This window comes from Protopterus annectens, chromosome 10.part0, assembly GCF_019279795.1.
Source record: "Protopterus annectens isolate FY-2018-M chromosome 10.part0, PAN1.0, whole genome shotgun sequence".
Taxonomy (NCBI): Eukaryota; Metazoa; Chordata; order Ceratodontiformes; family Protopteridae; genus Protopterus; species Protopterus annectens.
This window is the reverse complement of record NC_056744.1, coordinates 11,944,088-11,963,479: the sequence shown is the minus strand read 5'-3', so window position 1 is coordinate 11,963,479 and position 19,392 is coordinate 11,944,088. Positions and strand designations below refer to the sequence as shown.

General features: G+C 37.6%; 1 protein-coding gene across 2 annotated transcripts in view; it reads left to right on the top strand.

The window, feature by feature from the left end:
* The window catches only part of TMEM94 (transmembrane protein 94), a 2,655,014-nt gene that overhangs the window by 2,110,789 nt on the left and 524,833 nt on the right, over positions 1-19,392 (top strand). For both annotated transcript variants that reach the window (XM_044084945.1, XM_044084944.1), the window contains one exon: positions 1,861-2,050. In XM_044084945.1, coding sequence (XP_043940880.1) covers positions 1,861-2,050 — 190 coding nt within the window. The remainder of the gene's footprint in view (positions 1-1,860; positions 2,051-19,392) is intronic.

Genomic DNA, 19,392 nt, shown 5'->3' with positions numbered 1-19,392 from the left:
AACAGCATACAGATTTGTACCTGTTTTTCTTGGGCCTTGTCCAGATTTTTGATGTTTCCAGGTTGAGAAGTATGTTTCTAAGCTATAGTTTAAACTTTGAGGTCCTGGCATGTAGTTAGCTATTAAGGTACATTTTAGGTAAATTAGTTTTATAATTGTCATTTCAAGAATGCAGCTTGTTAAATGCAGATGTGTGTAATCCCAAGAACAAATTCACGTAATTGAAATTGTCACAGTGATGTTTATCTGCTCCCAGTCTGAGCCTGTAACTGTTCGTTGATGGAGATTGTTCAACAATAATGCAAAGAAATTGAGATTTCTTTTAGTTTTAGATTACTTCTCCAGCAAATGTTATACTCATGTAGCTTCCCTTTACTGTTATATGTCTGTCATTGATTGTTGTAGATCCACATGTACTGATTTTTGACCATTGTTTTATATCAGTGTTTTTCTTTACTTGCCATACTACTTCCTGCTTTAGGCCCAGTCCTACTCAAATGCCTTGTGCTTCCTCCACCACCTTGCTGAACAGCCCACAGATTTGATTCAAAGTTGCTACTTTACCTTGTAACCAATTGCCCCTGTTATCCCTTGGTTTCCTTTAGGCTTTATGTAAGATGGCAAGTTTGGAAGGGATAAAATGTGGGAGTTTTTCTTTAACCTGCCATTTTGATGTTAACAAAGCTACACCCAACACTCATTTCCCACTTGTGTTGTTTATAATATCATCACTGCGGTGCCAGTCCAATAGGAATTCATGTGAAAGAATGTTGGTGTATGTAGGCTGTGACTAAATACACAAATATTATATCCTCTCAGAAAGTTTGGCTTGGTGCTCATCTGTAGCATTTGTTGGTGTACTTAGTTACATTTTACTTTTGTTTATATCTCTTTAGAGAATAGAAGTGAACTAGGCCATTTCGAATGTGGACCACATGTTGCAAAACTGTTACTGTTGCTGTTGAAACTTTCTTAGGCTGCAGTAGAACTATCTCCTTTGTGTTTGTGATGACTATTGTACATCCAGGTTATTTGCATACCTAAAGGAGGTTAGGAAAGTGCTGCTGTTTTAGAGATACTGGCTGATTATAAGCCAGTAATCATAGTTATAGCTGTAGTGCCTCTCAACTACATTTTTTTTTGTTAATTGCTTAAATTTGTGAATTAGATACTGTTTTTTTCCAGTAAGTTAAATGGACTTACAATGCTCTCCCCATTTGTTATTCATGTTAATGTTTTAACAGTTGGTGGCATTGATATAATTTCCTTATATTTCTTAATTTGCTTAGTTAAATCCTTATTCTATACCACAAATATTATCATACCAAAATCAGTCTGCCTACATATTATTACTTTTCTGTTTATACAGTTGAGTTTTTCATACACTAGAAAAGATACTTAAACTGTAAATACTGAGTTACTTAGTAAGTCGTGTTCATGATAACTGATGCAAAAACTTGCCTATTGTACTCTAAGTTTTGTTTTCAAGCTTATTGAAAAAGTTGCCAGATACAACTGTTATAGTACTGTGCTGCCCTTTGGAATGGCTGGTAGCTGAAAACTGTCTTTGTACCACCCTACCTATAAAATTGTTCCTTTGCACAATCCATTTCCAGTGCTGAAATTTGTTTTTGTGATACTTCATTGATAGCTGAAATAAATGTTTCTGTATCCTGTTCTTTGCTTTCTCAATATTCAGATGATGGTAGAGTTCACTCTTTTGCTAACATTGTGTGTATTTTGGGGAAAATGAACACACTGTCTCTTTTTGAATTGTAAAGCATACCTGCCAGTTTACTTGCATGTTGAATCTTGGTCTGTCTGTTAATTGTGTTAATGTTATGTTTGCCTGTTTTGCAGTATTTCACTGAATCCTCTGTACCCTTTACGGTGTTCGTTGGAGACATTTGGCTATGCCACAAGCGCAAGCATGGCTTGTGATGAAGACGATCTCTCACCTCTGAATCTGTCTGCCCTGCTGAACAGTTTGTCTTGTTCGATTTCATTTCATCAGGAAGATAGTGTCAGTATCATACGACTCATTGAGCAGGTAATGTATACTGTCAGGACTGGGAAGTGATCCGCTTGAAAATTTGCAGAAGCCTTTAAGAAGGCGTGGGACATCTGGGAGCAGTTGGGGAACCAAAGGTAGAAGGAGGTGTCAGCTACAATTAGATGCATACATCCAGGTTATTATAAAGTACAGAACTTCATGCTGTTCCAGTAGGCAGGGTGTCAGGGGTATAGTGGTAATGTAAGTAGCATATGAGTATACTGGTAACTCCAGACTCTTGGATTTCTATCTCATGCCTCTCAGTGGGCTCCTGTAAAAAGCTGTGTTCCCCAATTTGCTGTAGTACTGTGACTGCTAATGGCACTCAGATAGGAAAAACTTTGAAGTAGTTCACCTGAGGAAAGTCCTGGATCAGTATGTTATCAGAAGAGCATACTGCAGTTGCAGTGGTATTTTTGTGGGTATTTGATGTAAGAATGTATTGTATTCCCCAGGCAGGTAAAAAAGTGGGCATCAGTGGTTATTTAGAAACATATGTGTTCATTATAAAAAGGACTAATAAAGATGCAACCATCCACTAGTTCTATTTACTGTTGGGAGGTACAGTTTGGAATGGTCATGTTTATCACTGTTTTGCTACTCAGGGTGTCATGTATAATTTTTAGGAGGCTTCCATCATGAGTAGGCTAGCAAAAAAAAAAAAAAAAAGTTACATTTGTCATATTACATGTGCCATGTAAGTGCATTTGCATTGAGAGTGACAGTGGAAAATGTAGTATGCCGCGTACATAGGAGTTGGTTTGTTTTTAAATTGTGTGCAAATTATGTAGGTTGGCATATTAAATAAACTGGTGTTTAACTAGCTATCAGAAATGGTCATAAGCTAGTACATCCGATCTAAGCAAAAAGTGTTACTGATTTTAGACAATGCACTTTTCTCTTTGTTTACAGCCTTAAAGTGTGTTCAGTTTGCTCCTCTTCTAAGAAGTATTAAGGGAGGGCAAAAATGTATTCATGTCTTCATTTACTCTCTTCCAGTACTAAGAGTAGGTATTTTTTGTCAGTGGTGTTTTCTTCCCTGGCTTGAGTGAAGCAACATAATATTGCATTATTTTTACTTTTTCAATCCCACTGTACTCCCCCCCCCCATGTGTTTGAGAATTGTGGGAGAGTACAAACCCAAGAGTGCACCTGTCCTTGGGTCTTCTGTCTCTCTGTAGTGGTATATTGGTCCTTCCTCTAGCTCCTGCATCTACAGCAAGTACTGTAAAAATGGCATGACTGGAAAAAGGTTACAATGAAGATACCTCATAGAGGTAAACATACTTAAGGATAAGAACCAACATTGGTTTGTGGGAGGCAGATCATGTCACTCCAGCCCAACTGCCTTTGGAATCACTTTTTGCAAGTACTGTTGGTTTGGTAATGGGTTCCCCATGTCCTTTTGCTTTTAAAGTCCTTTTACTCAACTTCTGATCCAAGTTTTAACTGTTTGAACATGAGGACCCAAGGACTGGAAGTCCATGTAATCCAAAAAGGTTACTGTTGGGACACTGTCATCTGATAGGATTTGCACTTATTCTGTCGTTTTTTTTTCAAGTCAGGGATCTCATACATTTTTAATTCTCTCAGAATCCTGGTTTACATAATTTCATCTTTCATTGCATTGTACTATCAGCACTCTTATAATAGATATTTACTGGTTTATTACATTTTTCTAATTGCTGTACTGTAAAGCTCTGGGCAAACTGGTCTTCATCAGTTGTTATTTGTTATATCAGCTATCTCTTGATGAAATGTCTTCACTGACAATCACTTCATTTTGTATTTACAATTTGGCATTGACTTGCTTTTGATTACATTTTTAAGTTAATATGTAATGCGGAAGAACAGCTTACCACAATATCCTTTATTATGTACAAATTGCTGGAAAGAAATTTACCAACTCACTTGATAATTGTTAGTTGAAATGGTGATATTGTGTAGGTAAATGACATTTTCTGGAAAAGTCATCTAACATTTAGGAAACCTAGCCAAAGTTGAAAATATTGCAGGAATTGTGTTTTAGTCCAGTGAACCTCCAAAAGGGTTTATCTTTTATTTTTTATTTTTTTAACCAGCGTTCACCTTGTAGACCAACACAGATGCCACTAAACCTTGGAACAGTAGATAGTGTTGGGAGTTGTGATTGTTTTCTCTTTTACAGATTTTTTAAAAACCTTGATTAGATCTTCACATTTTAAACAATGACATAGACATGAATACTGAATAGAAATACAAGCCGTAGTAAAGTTTTTTCATTATTTCATGGTTTCTTTTTAAAACTGATCATTCACACCAATATTGCAAAAGTTACTCAACTTTTGCCTTCCCTTAAACCTTACTCCTCCTCATCCTAAGCAAATTCCATTTATTTCTATGTAATTTGCTCCTTCCCTTTCCATAATATCTAATCTCTAGTTCTTTTATCTCCATCACAGTATTTAGTATTGTAATTGCTTTTTTGGGAGTCTATAGGCAACAGTTTTATGGCCTTGCTATGTCTGGGAAATGGAGATCTTATATTCCTGATCAAAAAACATTTCCTTAGTTACAACTACTTGATCCCTTACATTTCTGACAATGTGGTCTGTGGGGAATTTTTAAAATGTGCCAGTTTGTTGTATGTTCCCATTTATTTCGCTCTTTTCCCATCATTCCTCCAGTATTTGCTATCTACACAAGGAAGAATTCTCTGCTTGGGGTAACACAAATATCTACGCAGACACAAAGCAAAGTTCCTAAACCTTCTGCATGTTGTTGCATACTTTGGAGACATAGAGATGGCCTCTCATTGCCCCTTGTAAATTCTTTCCGTTCTCTTCTCAATCTTTTATAACCTCTTCTGTTTGATTCTTGTAATTATCATGCACTATTTTTATGCCCTATTAATTATCTGTTTTTAACAGCAGCGTCTGCTCCATACACAAGTAGAACCTGTACCAGAGCTGCTCTTTCACTTAGCACTCCCCTGTCCCAGTTAGGGAAGGCAGCCTTTAACCTGCAGTCAAAACTTGTGCTTGGCTTCATCCCATTCTTGTTAACTTTTCTTATCTAGTTATTTGCTCCCAGTACTTTGGTTCCTTTGCTAACTTTCTCACATAAATTCTATACCCCTAGTTGCAGTCAGTCATGTTGGTAAAATCTCCTTTCTCCATTCCCATGTTCTCTTAGTTCTTAGATTACTTTGTTTGATTTCATGAATATAATATAATATAATCTGTATGGTTGTTCTCCTTAAGAATCTACATAAAAAGTCGTACTCTCATTTCTCACCTTCCCCATTTCATCATCATCCCTTTACACTTTCATTTATAAACTTCTGCTTGTGTTGTGTGTGTAAGCCTACCTGTGTAGCTCTAAAGTATCCTTTTGAATCAGGTAGTCATAAATCACCTTGTTTTTATGAGGGAGAATCAACTTATCCAATTTAACTGTTGCCCTCTTTGTCTCTCAAATAAATAATTTAACTCTTAATTATCATCCTCTCTCCTCTGGTTGATAAAAATATGCCTGAGTTGTATTTAAAACTAAAGGGATTAAAAGCATTTTCACTATTTATTTATTTTTTATTTAACATTTGTCATTTGTTTACCGGGCAAGTCCGACTTGGAACAAAGCCATTTTTCATTGGAGACCCAGGGAGAAACACTCCAAATCCATGTCTTTGTAACTATATGAATCTTGCCATCTGTGCCCATAATTAAATGATTCTGGCTTCTCAGTTTTTGTATTTTGCACATCTATCATCTCCTCCTGCACCCCAGCAAGAACACTCTGGAGCTCTGACCAACATCTCCTGTCCATTCACAAACCCAAGATCAACATAGGAAAAAACCTTTATAACTGTCACCTGGCTGACAACTGCAATAAACTACCACTTGATATCTGGCACCTTAGACCCAAACTGCAATTCAAAAGGCAGTAAAAAAATCACTTGAGAAAAAGTAAACTTTGCCCATGCTATCTCCCTCCTGACTGACCCTTCCCTATAGCCCACCTACTATCTCACCCTACTTCTACTTCAGTGTAACCCTAGCATCCCCCACAACACACTTCACCTCACCACTACAAAACATCTTTGCTAACACTCTGCCGGTAACCTCCACTCTTAAAAAGATATTTCATGCTACCTCCTCTTCTCCCTCTCACAGCCAGCTTGATCTGTACAGATGTATATATTTCAACAGTTGATAGACTAAATATACAAAAAGTAACTAAGCAAAGACAAGGCTCCAGCTACTTTGAAAGACAGACTGCTTTATTTGTGAACACACAGAAGCGCTTTCACCATTAGGCTTCTTCAGGTGTATGAATTACCTAAGTCAACACACCCATTTTATATCTAAAGACATTTGGCTTAATTAGTACTTAAAGCCATATTACTTTAAATTCATTCCCTTCTAAAAAACGTCACATAATAATATAAAAAATATATACATCTATATATTTATGTTAAAAATACTAAATGCATATATATATAATATTAAAATATATAAAAGTATATAACAAACATATAAAGGACATACATTAAAATACTAAAATATACATTATCTACGTAAAGGTCTATTCTTTAAAACTGGTCTCATTGGAATAACATCATTGAGACCATGTCCTGCATTGGCCCTGAGCCTCACTATCCATTCTACTTCCATGGTCTCTGTTTTGTTTCTGATATCTCCCTTTCTCTTATTGATGTCAGTAACCCCTAATACTCTAAATTTAAAGTTATGTTGAGTATTAGTCTCTTTTACATGCTTTGCCAAAGCATTGAAGTTACTTCCCTTTCTAATGTGGTATATATGCTGTCTTATTCTATCTTTAAGAGGCCTGTTGGTTTTATCCACATAGAATTTATTGCATATTTGGCAATTAGCCAGATATACTACATGCTTCGTATTACATTTAGGGTATGTCCTTTATATGTTTGTTATATACTTTTAATATATATTTTAATATTATTATATATATGGATTTAGTATTTTTAACATAAATATATAGATGTATATATTTTTTATATTATTATGTGACTTTTTTATAAGGGAATACATTTAAAGTAATATGGCTTTAAGTACTAATTAAGCCAAATGTCTTTAGATATAAAATGGGTGTGTTGACTTAGGTAATTCATACACCTGAAGAAGCCTAATGGTGAAAGCGCTTGTGTGTGTTCACAAATAAAGCAGTCTGTCTTTCAAAGAAGCTGGAGCCTCGTCTTTGCTTAGTTACTTTTTGTATATTTGTTCCTTGGATATTTGGCAAAGACACCTGGTTGTTGCTGGTTTGTTTATTCGTAGTTGATAGACTAAGTTTAGAAGCACTTACCTAAATACCTTTTACCTCACTATAACCACTATTCTTTGCCTTGTACATTTTACCAGTATTTTCTTTTTTTACTTTGCACTGTGCCCTAATACATGCTGACATATTGAAACTAATTGTCATTCATGTAAACCTGCTGTTGTATGTAGCTACTTATGATTTTGTATTATCGTTTTGATTTTCATTATTATCTTTGTACTAAGTCAACTGAAATGTACGTATTAACTGTGGAGATTTTCTCCCCTGGTCTCCTCTGAAAAAGGGCTGTGCCCCAGCTGGACCAGCCCGGTCAGCAAATGTTAAATAAATAACATTTTTAGTCTCATTTTTCATTCCTTAGCTACCATAATAGAATATATTTTAATGTATACATCTAAGTACTTCGTGTGTCCCCATAAATATGAGAATTGCTGAACCATGTGTGCACATAGTTTACCACTATAGCCTTTGTTTTCTCTCTTTTTTTGTTAGAATTTGTTTTATCTTTATTCATTTTATATTCCAGAAAGACTTACTGTCTGAAAATGTTCCACAATAGTAAAAATAGCATGTATGAATTTATCAGTTACAAAATAATAGCATTTGCAAATCAAGCTAACTTTTCTTGATTACTATACCTTTTATGTCATTGAATTTGAGAGTCCCTTATTTTCTTTGCCACTGTATCTTAATGTAGAGTAATTAACAAAGGAAAACACGACAGCCCTGCCTGTTCCTCTGTTTAAATACAGTTTGTAAGAGAGATCTATACCATAAAATACACACACACACCAAAACCAAGTAAATTGAAAGCCAGACATGAAACAACACCACAGGAAGAAGCCAGAGAGTAATATTTACGCATTCCGTTCAATTTTAATGACCATGAACTTCTTCAGAAAAACCATTACATCTCAATTAACTTGTTTAAATACCATTCAAAACTATCATGTGATCCAAAGTAGCCAATGTCAGCTTAAAACTTTTTATAAAAACATCACATATAAAATCTTTCTTTTTACACACTTGAATGAGAGATTTGCATACATCTTACTATCATAAATAATGAAAAATCGTAAAATACACTGATTATAATTTCTGTGCTTGATCACATGATTGTTTTGAATGGTATTTAAACAAGTTAATTGAGATGTAATGTTTTTTCTGAAGAAGTTCATGGTCATTAAAATTGAACGAAACGCGTAAATATCACTCTCTGGCTTCTTCCTGTGGTGTTGTTTCATGTCTGGCTTTCAATTTACAGAGATCTATACCACCTTAATTCTTGCTTCTAACCCTTCATATCCTTTGCCATTTTCTTAATAAGTTTAGAGACCGACACTTTATAGTTATGGTTTAAAAATTGAAATGGATCTATATGAAATTGGGGCTGAAGGGTCTTTAGCCTCTTATGCAGCCACCACAGCATTCTTTCAATGTGCTGCAAATTGCCCATCCCCTTTTAATGTTGATAGACAAAACCTTCCAGATCTTTATCATTTTCTTTCCTCTAGAGTTCTACAAAAATATTGTGTGTGTTCCTGGAGACTTTAGTGTTAATTGATTATACCGCTCTAATTTTATTGTATCTGTCCCTGTCTTAGTTATTAAATGTTAAGCCTTATCTCCCTCCAACCTTGGCATAATTAAATTGCATCTTCCATAAATATTTCAATTTTTGCCTTTTCTTGGTTTCCACATTTCTCTGCTTTATACATATTTTCATAACATTTCTGGAATGTCTTTAATACATCTATTGTATCTCTGATTTTCTTGTTACATGCTTCCTTCATTGGTGACAACCCTTTCCTTTCTATTGCCCACATAATTATGCTAAAAGCTTTTGTACTTTGGTGTTATCAAAAATAGTTACTTAACGATAATCTTTCTATAGTGATGTATACTATTCAAATATTCTCTTATTTTCAATTTAGTACTCTGCAGTTGCTCCTGGTTTCATATTTTCATTGTTTTAAAACCTGTTTATGGAACAGAAGGCCATCCAGAATCTAGATTCCAAGGTTAGTGAGTACACCACCTGTTCCACCCATTCATCTAGCAGGCAGTTTATTCCACAGACATACTATACATAGTGGCATGCAGCTTGATCGTAAAATAGTCCTACATTTGCTGATCTTAAATGTTTAATCTCCTACCCTGGAATTAAATTTGGGTTGTAACAACTCCGTATCCAGTAAAACATGGAACTGTTCATCACGAAGTACATGAAAAGACAAACAGAAACTCTGTCTTATATGCATATAACTAACAGAAAAAAGCCCAGTGCTTTGACATCTTTTTTTAACACCTTTATTGAATTAACTTGTGACACTGGCAAATTTACATTTATACAAAAGTAATCAAAGTGTATTAAATTAATATTAACAAACATCATACTTCACATATATATTGCTATATATCCTATAACCTAAGCAAAATTACATAAATTATTCAATTCCTGCCCTTTTTTTAAACAAGAAACATCTTTATTAAACCATCACTTACAGCATAAGCAAGCATACATTCAGTGATTTGACACCTTGAATCATAAGAAAAATGTTTAATAGATGTAATTCTGCTTGAATATTTATACTGTATACTTTCAAAAATGAGCTAATTGCATTTGTTATAAACTTAAAACGGATCATGCTTTATTACTTGCCTTAACTTTGTCACAAATACATTAGTGAAAAACACAAAATCTCTTGATAAGTTATTAAGAATTAGCCCAGTTACCTTCATTGCCTTAGTTTATTAACAAGTGAGTTCTAAATTTCAGTGTATTACATATAGTAATTCCCAAGTCCTTATAATTTTCCTAGATGTTAAGGTCCATAACTCCTGAATAAGACATATACCTTGTAATATAGCTTTATGTTCAACACGTGATCAGGCAACCAGGTAAATGTTTTCTTCCAAATATTCATTATATTTGTATAGGTCAACCTTCACTGATCAACAAAGTTCCTATTTCTCTTTATTACATTGTTGTCATATTGCTGCACCCAACAGGTCAATGATGGAAATTAAAAAAAAAAAAAAAAAAAAAAAATCAGGCCCAGCACCGATCCCTGAAGGACCCTAGCCTGAACAGCCTCCCAGATCGATAGAAAATCATTAGTCTTGATAGCTCTGTTTAAGCCAGTTCTAGGTAAACCTGACAGCATATGTATTTAGTGATGATTTCAACATTAAATCAATAATGGCAGTGTATGTTAAACTGTCAGGTGCCTTTGAATGATCTTAATATGCCACAATAACCCCAATATCAGAGTCCATAGCTAAACTGACAAGATAATAAAAGTATGTCATGCTAATAACCGTGGACCTAGTTTTTACAAAACCATGTTGAGAAATCTCTGTTAAAGAGCCAAAATTATTATTTTCCATAATTATTCTTAAAATGTATCTTTGAAAGCATTTCCTGATAAGTGATGCTAGGTTAATCAGTTTATAATTACTTATCAAAAGCTTCCCTTTGCTGTTTTCTTATCAAATGCAGCCCTTAGGTTCCATACCAGACAACAAAAGTTGATTAACTACTGTGGTTAGATTGGTAGTTCTATAGTTGTCCATAGTTGATTAAAAACAGGCTGGTAAGTAATCAGGACCAGTGCTAGAATTAACCTTCATTTTTTGCTAAAGAATTGATTATGAATTCCCCTTATATTACTGGGCAAGTAAAATTATCTCTTATACCAACCTATGCATTATGGTAGAATTCCTTTATTTTCTTACTGTTGTCTGCAAAGTGATGATTAACTAAATTAGCTCAATGTGTGGTTTAAAGTTTTATCCTCACAAATAATGGGCACAAATGAACCAACAGATCCCATCTTCATGTTTACATACTGAATTTTTTTGCTATCCTTTGACATAGCTAGATTATTTTTATACCTGGTTTTAGTTTTCCTCAGTAAGTCAGAAAAATTTTTGCTCACATCTTCCTCTTCTTTTGTGAGATTCTCCTTAATTTACAAAACTTAAACCTTTGTTGGCCCTCTAAGCAATTCATATTGCTTTCCTCCATGTCTTTTTCTTGTTTCTAACTTGTTTTTAAATGCCATTTTCATTTTATCCCACTCACTCTCTTCTGAAGAAATTTCTATCTTCTGTAATCATTTTTGAATAATTTTCACTTTCCATTCCTTAAATTCCTATGGTTTTTAACAGATAAATAGTAAAGTACAAATGTCTCATTTTTACTTCATTACTCTGCATCTTTAGCTTTGTTTTTATTGGTGCATGATCTGAAATAGTTATTGTATGGTTGTCAGGGCTCGCAGTTAAGTATGCATGCTCTTGCAAAATGTAATTTCTATCTAGTCTAGCCAATTTATTGTACCTTGGGGAAATAGTGTGGAAATTCAATTGAGTCTCTACTACTGAGTTCATATCCATGTCAAATATTCCAATATATATATATGTATATATATATATATATATATATATATATATATATATATATATATATATATACTTTTTCCCCAAAATGTACCCTCTTGTTATGTTTTCCCTTTTAGTCCCCATCATCACTATTGCAGATCAGGTTCTGATCCCCATCCATAAATATTACTCGTAGATTCGTAGATTGCTAGACAAATGACCCAAGGGGGCCTTTTTAAGACTAGCCAAGATTTCCCCAAAACAATAATGATATCCTGGATCCCAATAGGATATTGAGGGCCAGGCATAAGCTGCTTCTGTCCATAAGGCACATGGGTGCCAAGACTGGTGTAAATTTCCTGTTCTCCATCTGCTGGTCTAGGTTGCACTTAACCTGGGTAATAGATTAACTCAGTTCACATGGATGGGAAGACTGTTCTATAGGAGGGTCAGTCTCTGGGACACACATCTGTCTCACCAGCATGTTCTGTTTAAGTCACAGACAAAATTCAATCCTTAGACCTTGTTTTTCTGGTGCTGTCTGACTTACAAATATGCTGGAGATTCATAAGTATGGGTTTGCAGATGCCTTGTAAACCAGCCATAGATCATCCCTCAGCAATGTATAGGAGACTGAGCAGAGGGAAAAGGCATTAAGGCAGTCTGCATAAAGTAGGTTTGTTACTTCTTGTATTCTTTTTGTAAGAAACCTCTGAGGTCACTCTAGTTACTGCATATGCCTGGTCAGTGACATACTGAAGGGAAGCATTGTACTCTCTGATTGGTCTGATAAGGGCAGAGTGCAGTGGGATAATGACCTCTTTGGACTTGGATGCCTTGCCCTTACTTATAAGTTGTGCAACATAAAAGGTTTTCCTCACCACTATGGCTACATGATGGGTGAAGGTAATGCTACTGTCTACAAACGTACCCAGATCCTTAACCACTGGGTCGACTCTTAGGAGGAATATTATCAACATGATCAACATGGTAATTAGCTGGGATGGTTGACTTCCCAAAGGGTACAATTAAGATGTCTTAGCATTGAGTTTAAGACCATGGCTTTGGCACCATTTGTTAATTTGAGCTGGACCTTCCTGAAGAGCTAGTGTCTTTAGGGGAGTCTATGATAACCCCCATGTTGCAGTCATCTGCCAACTTAAGTCAACCACAAACCTTCAGCATTTGCTTCCATTTCAGAGAAATGTGTGCCAAAAAGGAGCGGACCTAGTACCAAGCCCTGGGAGAGACTGCTAGTGACTGGCCTCTTGGTGGAGGTGGCCTTACCTATTTTGACCTCCTGGGTCCTATCAGTGAGCCATTTGGGTAATAAAATGCTTTATACCTAAATTAGTGAGCTTGTCTATAATATTTGATTGGGGTATTGTATCAAAAGCCTTGGCCAGTTCAAGGGTAAGCTGTGCGCACAGTCTTGCCTTCATCCTGTGCTTTGGTGACCCTCTCAAGGAAGTCCATCAGATTTAATAGGCATGACCTTCCTTTATCAAAGTTGAACTGTGATGCATCCACCATTTGCAGGTTACCCATGTCTTTGTTTATCATGTCTGTGATTCTTTCTGTGGTCTTACTTATGAGGCTGTTCAGACTTATGGGCCTGTAGTTACCAGGATCAGTGGTTGGACCTCCTCTGTGCAGGGGATTGCTGAAGCCAACTTCCATTCCTTGGGCACAAAACCTGACTATAGGCTCCAGTTAAAAAGTGATTCAAGTGGACCAGAGAGGTAATTTCATGCTATTTGTTAAACATCATGGGATGTTATCAGGGCTCATTCATGCAGTGATTTTGGCTTTGGAAAGTGTATTGATGTAATGGTTGGGGATTGTGGTATGCAGTATTTCCTTTAGACTACAGCGGGGGGTGGGGGTGGGGGGAGAAATTTGAGCTGGACCTGTCAGCCAAAAGGTTCGCAATGCCCTCTGGTTCAGTGTGGGTGATGTCATTTACAGTATGTTCTCCACATTGTTGCGTATTCCCTTGAGATTACAAACATAGCTGTAGAAAGCTTTGTGGTTGTTAGTTGCCTGTGCAGCTATTTTTTTCTTCAAATTTAGCTTCTGAAGTATTAATTAACCCTCTTAGCTGCTTATTTAGATTGGTCAGGGGACTTTTAGTTTATATGGCTTTGTTCCTCATATGCTTGGCCAAGATTTTTTTTTTGTTGTTGTATAACAGATTGATATGGTGATTCTACCAGAGTGGCTTGTCTTTTGATTTTATTTTATTCTTTATATGATTGGGCACAACTCCCTCATACAGCTATCAATATGGCTATACAGAGATTTTGGTAACCTCTCCGCATGTGCTATGGTGTTTTAATATCTCCGCATGTGCTATGGTGTTTACTGGGTTTGAGGGTGCTTTGAATTTAGCCATGGTTTCCCTTAGTCGAGAGAAGTTAGTCTTGGAATAATTCCTAAAGGGTTTTTGTTTCACTGGATACCTGAATTTAATTTTTATTTCAGGCAGTACTGCCTTGTGGTCAAATCCGATGAGTGAAGACATTGCATTGAGTGAGGAACCCCCCCCCCCCCATGTTTGCGAATAAAAGATCAAGGATGTTTGTACCCCTGATAGGAGAATGAACCAACTGTTCCAGGATGTTGGTATTAACAAAGTTTAGGAATCGCTGGACTTGTGCATTAGAAGTGTTGTAGCATTCCAAATCTGTGTTGTATTGAATTGAACAGTGGGAGACTCTCGTACATTGAGAATAGGTAGTATGGGTTTCCTGTGACTTGATGGGGGACCTGTAGTTTGCAGAGATATGATACAAGACCCTATTTATGGTAAGTTGCACATTTATGAGTTCCAGTGGGTTATAGACTTTACCTAGTCTGTGAATGAGGTTGGTTTTAGTATAGTCTGAAATTCCTCCACCTTTAGTTCCCTCTTGTGCAGTAGCTGTCTAAAGGTGTGAAAGGCATTGTAACCTTGTGTTGCTGGGCCACTCTCTGCGACCATGTGTCCATTACTACAAAGATGTTTACACTCTCCAGGAAGAGGAAGGTTTGCAGGGAGTGGAGTTTCCTGTTAAAACTTCAAGCACTGAGCAGTACCACCTTCAGATATTCCTTTATAGATTCAGTTAAGTTGGGAAGCTTATCAGTTCAGCATTGCCTAAAAAAGACACTTTCTGGGTGGAAAAGCTGTTTGCCAGTATCCATAGAGGGTATAAAGTGCAGACCATCCCTGACAAAGCAGCATGGTCCGTCTTCCCAGGCCGTCATATTGTACCCCCATGGATTGACACCAGAAGCTGAGCTAATTCTTAATGTCAAGTAAAACAGAACCACTGTAAACCATCCACAAGTTCAATCCAAATTTATGTTTGCAAGTTAAAACTTTCACCACATAATGGCTTCTTAAAGTCAGTCATTTTCTGTTGGTAATGTGGCATCATCCATGAAGAGGTTAGTATGCTGCTCAGTGTTAGGCTCATACCTGCCTGAGACACATAATTGGCGAGCTGTATCATGTGTCACTTCATATAGTCAAGGGAGGTACATCTCATGTCATTAACACCCACATGGACTCTGACAGGGTCATACTGGTACCTGTGGTTCAATGACCTGAGTGCCTGTGTGACTTGACGGATCCTAGACCTGGAACGGCAGCTAACCGTGACTCTCTCCATACTCAGTCTGGTGAGGGGTTATCAGTTTTCCTCACTGTAGAATCACCAATAACTAGGAAATTTGGCTGTGCGCGGGTTTTCCATTAGGGAATAGCAGTATTGGAATATGATACAATGTTACTATGTGTAGCTGTGGGTGGCGTTTTAGCAGTGTTTACATGATGGCCGACGACCCTTTTTTTGATTGTGCTAGGCAGGAGGTCTTAGTGTTTTAGGAAGGTTACCTTTTAAGTGCCTTCAGCATAAGTAGTTTGTGTGTAGGGTATTTACCGTGTGCAGTAGGAGTGGTGCAAATGTCACTGACAACCTCTACAGGATTAGATTTGGTTGCATGAGAGAGTTTTAAAGTATATTTACACCTCTCACATATTTTATCTGTTTTATTAAGAATAAGTGAGTTGTCAGTGTACATAAGGTAATTGCTGTAATGCCTCAGAATATCCATTTCAACCAGACTGTGACCAAAGGGAGAGTGAGGGAAATTTAAATATTTAATATGTCATTAAGATAAAGTACATGATGAGCAATGCTCATCTCTGTGCAAACTAGATGCTGTAGTAGTTTAAAAAAAAAAAAGCCTAGACAGTATGGTAGCCGAATGGAGACATAAGTCAGCAATCAAAAGAGAGTAGTATTGCTGAAATTGAATTCATCCTCAAGTCTTGGTGAATACCTTCACGAGGTGGACCCTGTTTTTTTTTTTTTTTTTTTTTTTTTTTACGAAGTCTCCCCAAGATGACTTTGATATATAGACCGTATTTATATACCGTGTATCATGCACAGAAGTAGGTTAAAAAATAAAAAAGATAGCTGGGTGTAGAAGACCCAGGATAAAAAAAAGATGTTCTTCGTGTTTCACTGTTGCAGTCATTACATTTGGGGTAATCTGCTGGCAGGTTGCCCTCAGTCAGTCTGAATTCCAAAGTCTTGGGTCCTGCGTCGGTTGCCGTCTTCTCTTCTATGACGTCAGGGGTATAAAACATGCAGCCGACACCATTTTCTTTAGTCTTTCTTGTCGCGCGGTGCCCGAAGCAGAAGCATTTGGCAAGTGCCGGTCGGCCGACTACTGAAATATTCGAGTTTGAGTTTCAGAACCGAAGTCTTCACTAAAGCTAAGTACCCCGTTGGGGAAACTTTTTTCTTGCTTTTTACCAATGTCAGAAAAAGTTAATAATTGTATTACTTGTGGGAAGCAAATACCTCATAAGGATTTCCATTTATACTGTATTCCTGGCCTAGGCCCTGATCACAAAGTGCCTGGCTGTCGGTTTTGTGCTAGATTTAACCAACGCAGTATTAAGCGTCGGTATATTTTTGCATCAAAATATTTTGGAAACGGATTTAACTACCCAGAAATGTCATCGGATAGCAATCCGACTACCGGAGTACATAAAAAACGCAAGGAAAAGGACAGAGAAAGGCAGTCGAGATCCAAAACCGTCGAAGCTTCTCCTAAGCCAGTCGCCGGTTTTCCGGTACTCAGTGAGGCACTTTCGCAGCCCCTGATACCCGCTACCTTCGAGTCGCAGGCCTCTACCGACACCCATGTGGTGTCCGGCATGTCGCAAGATATTCAAGGTATTGGACCGACGGATGTATCTCCCTCGGTTGGGTCCGAAGCCGCTGAGCAGGCACCGGCTTCTGAGGGTATATTCAGACCTCAACATTTATATATCAAACTGAAGACAGCTGCAAAACCAAAGGCAAAGACAACTTCTAAAACTAAAAAACCGACACCTGAGCCACGTGCACAGGCCTCTATGCCTAAAAAACAGATGATCAAAAGGGCTGAAGACCTTATTACCTTGATCAGGGGTACCTATCCCCCTCCAGATAAGAGGCCTAGGCAAGACGCTGATTATGAATCTTCAGATCAGGTTTCTATTTCTTTTGATTCTTCTTCTGATCAGGAATTATCTATACCTCCCTGTGAGTATTCTGATGCTGAGGAGTCTATTCCATCTGTATCTCCTCCAGAGGATTATTCATTTGGAGAAACCTTGCATACTTTGAGGGAGCATTTTCACTGGGAGAGTCAAGACTTCTCAGAATCAAAAAAGAGGCTCAGGGATTTCCTTCTTCTCCCTCAGCACAAGCCTTTAGCCATTCCCCCTGTTTTAGACATTGTGAATGATGTGTTTTCGGAGTCAAGCTTGACCCCTGACTCCTTACCTCCGGCTCCCAGTAAGCCTGACAGATATTACTGGGTCCCTGACTCACATAAATTTGTATTTAGAAACCCTGCTGCTGACCCTGAAACTATTTCACAGGGTCCAAAGGGAGTTAAGGCCTCAACAGCAAAAAACCCTACCCCTTCTAACAGAGATTCAAGGGCACTAGACAGATAGGGAAAAAAGGTTTATACATCTGCAACCTTGGCAGTCAGGGCCTTAAACTGTCAATTTCACATGCTTAAGTACCAACAACATGTTATGGGATTGCTGAAACAGAAAATGATGTTGATTTCAGAATGTGCAGAAAATAAAGAATTGCAGGAATTATTGCATGCAGCTGAACAAGTGGGAAAGCATACCTCGCAATGTGGTTTTGATTCCTTAGAGGCCTACTGCAGGGCCGCAGTTACTGGATCTGTGATTAGGAGGCATGCCTGGTTAAAGGAGCAAAATTTGCCTGATCATGTTAAAGCTAAATTGCTAGATGCACCTTTACAGCATGATCCTTTGTTTGATATTAAGGCAGAGGAGGTTTTAAAGAAAATGGAAGACAAAGCTAAGTCTATGCAAACTGTTAAAGACTTCTTACAAGTGCAGCCACCAAGATTCAGTAGACACTGGCCTACAAAAAATTGTTCCTTTCCTGGGTCAGACTGATTTCAAAGGGGCAAATCCAGACGCCCAAAGGGTTCCAGATACCAGGCGCAAGATTCATACAGGTCAAAGCAATGGGGTGCATCTACCTCCAAATCAGGGGGAGATAAAGTGCAAACCCACAGAAAACAGTCCCAATGACTTCCCTCTGCCTACATCAAGCACTTATCTTTTGACAGCACCCTTAGGGGGAAAATTAGCACTTTTTGTTCAAAATTGGTAGTTAATAACCCAGGACAAGTGGGTACTAAACATAGTATCACAGGGATACAGATTCCATTTCCACACTCTGCCAATGGCAAACGGTTGGCCAGATCTGCCCAAAAATCAATGGGCAGAGGCACAGAAACAGGTTATGTCCCTCATGGATATGGGGGCCATTCAACCAGGACCAGACCAGACCAGGAAAAAGGACAAGGTTTTTACTCAAGACTGTTCTTAGTACCCAGAAGGGCAAGAATGCTTGGCTGGTCACATTAGACCTAAAAGAGGCATACCTGCATGTCCCAGTAAGACAATTGTGCAGAAGATACCTCAAATTCAAGGCTGGCTCAATGCATTACCAATTCTCTGCACTGCCCTTTGGCTTATCTACTGCGCCCAGGGTCTTTACAAAGTGCCTGGCACCAGTAATTGCATTTTGCAGACAAAGAAGTATACAAATATATCCTTACTTGGACGACTGTCTCATTCAAGCAGAAAACAAGGACACTCTTCTTCGACACCTGGCGTTTGTGAAAAGGCTTCTAACATGCCTAGGGTACACTATAAACAAAAAGAAATCACAACTGGTACCCTCTCAAAAGATAACATTCCTGGGTGCAAGCTTGAATACAACTGTCCAGATGGCTTACCTTACGCCAGACAAACGAAGGCAACTGACTACTTACTTCAAACTGATGGCAACAAAAACCCAGTCTTCTGCAAGACAAATTCTGCAGGCTCTGGGCTTCATGGCATCCTGCATCCTACTAATTCCATATGCAAGAGTGCATATGAGGAAACTTCAATGATACCTAAAAAGTTTATGGAGTCAACATTCACACAGTCTGGAAACAATGATTCCTCTTATTCCCTGCCTGCGACAGGAGTTCCTATGGTGGGCAAAGGCCTGCCACCAAAATATGGGACGGCCCTTCACTCTACCCCCTGCCAACCAAACCTTAAC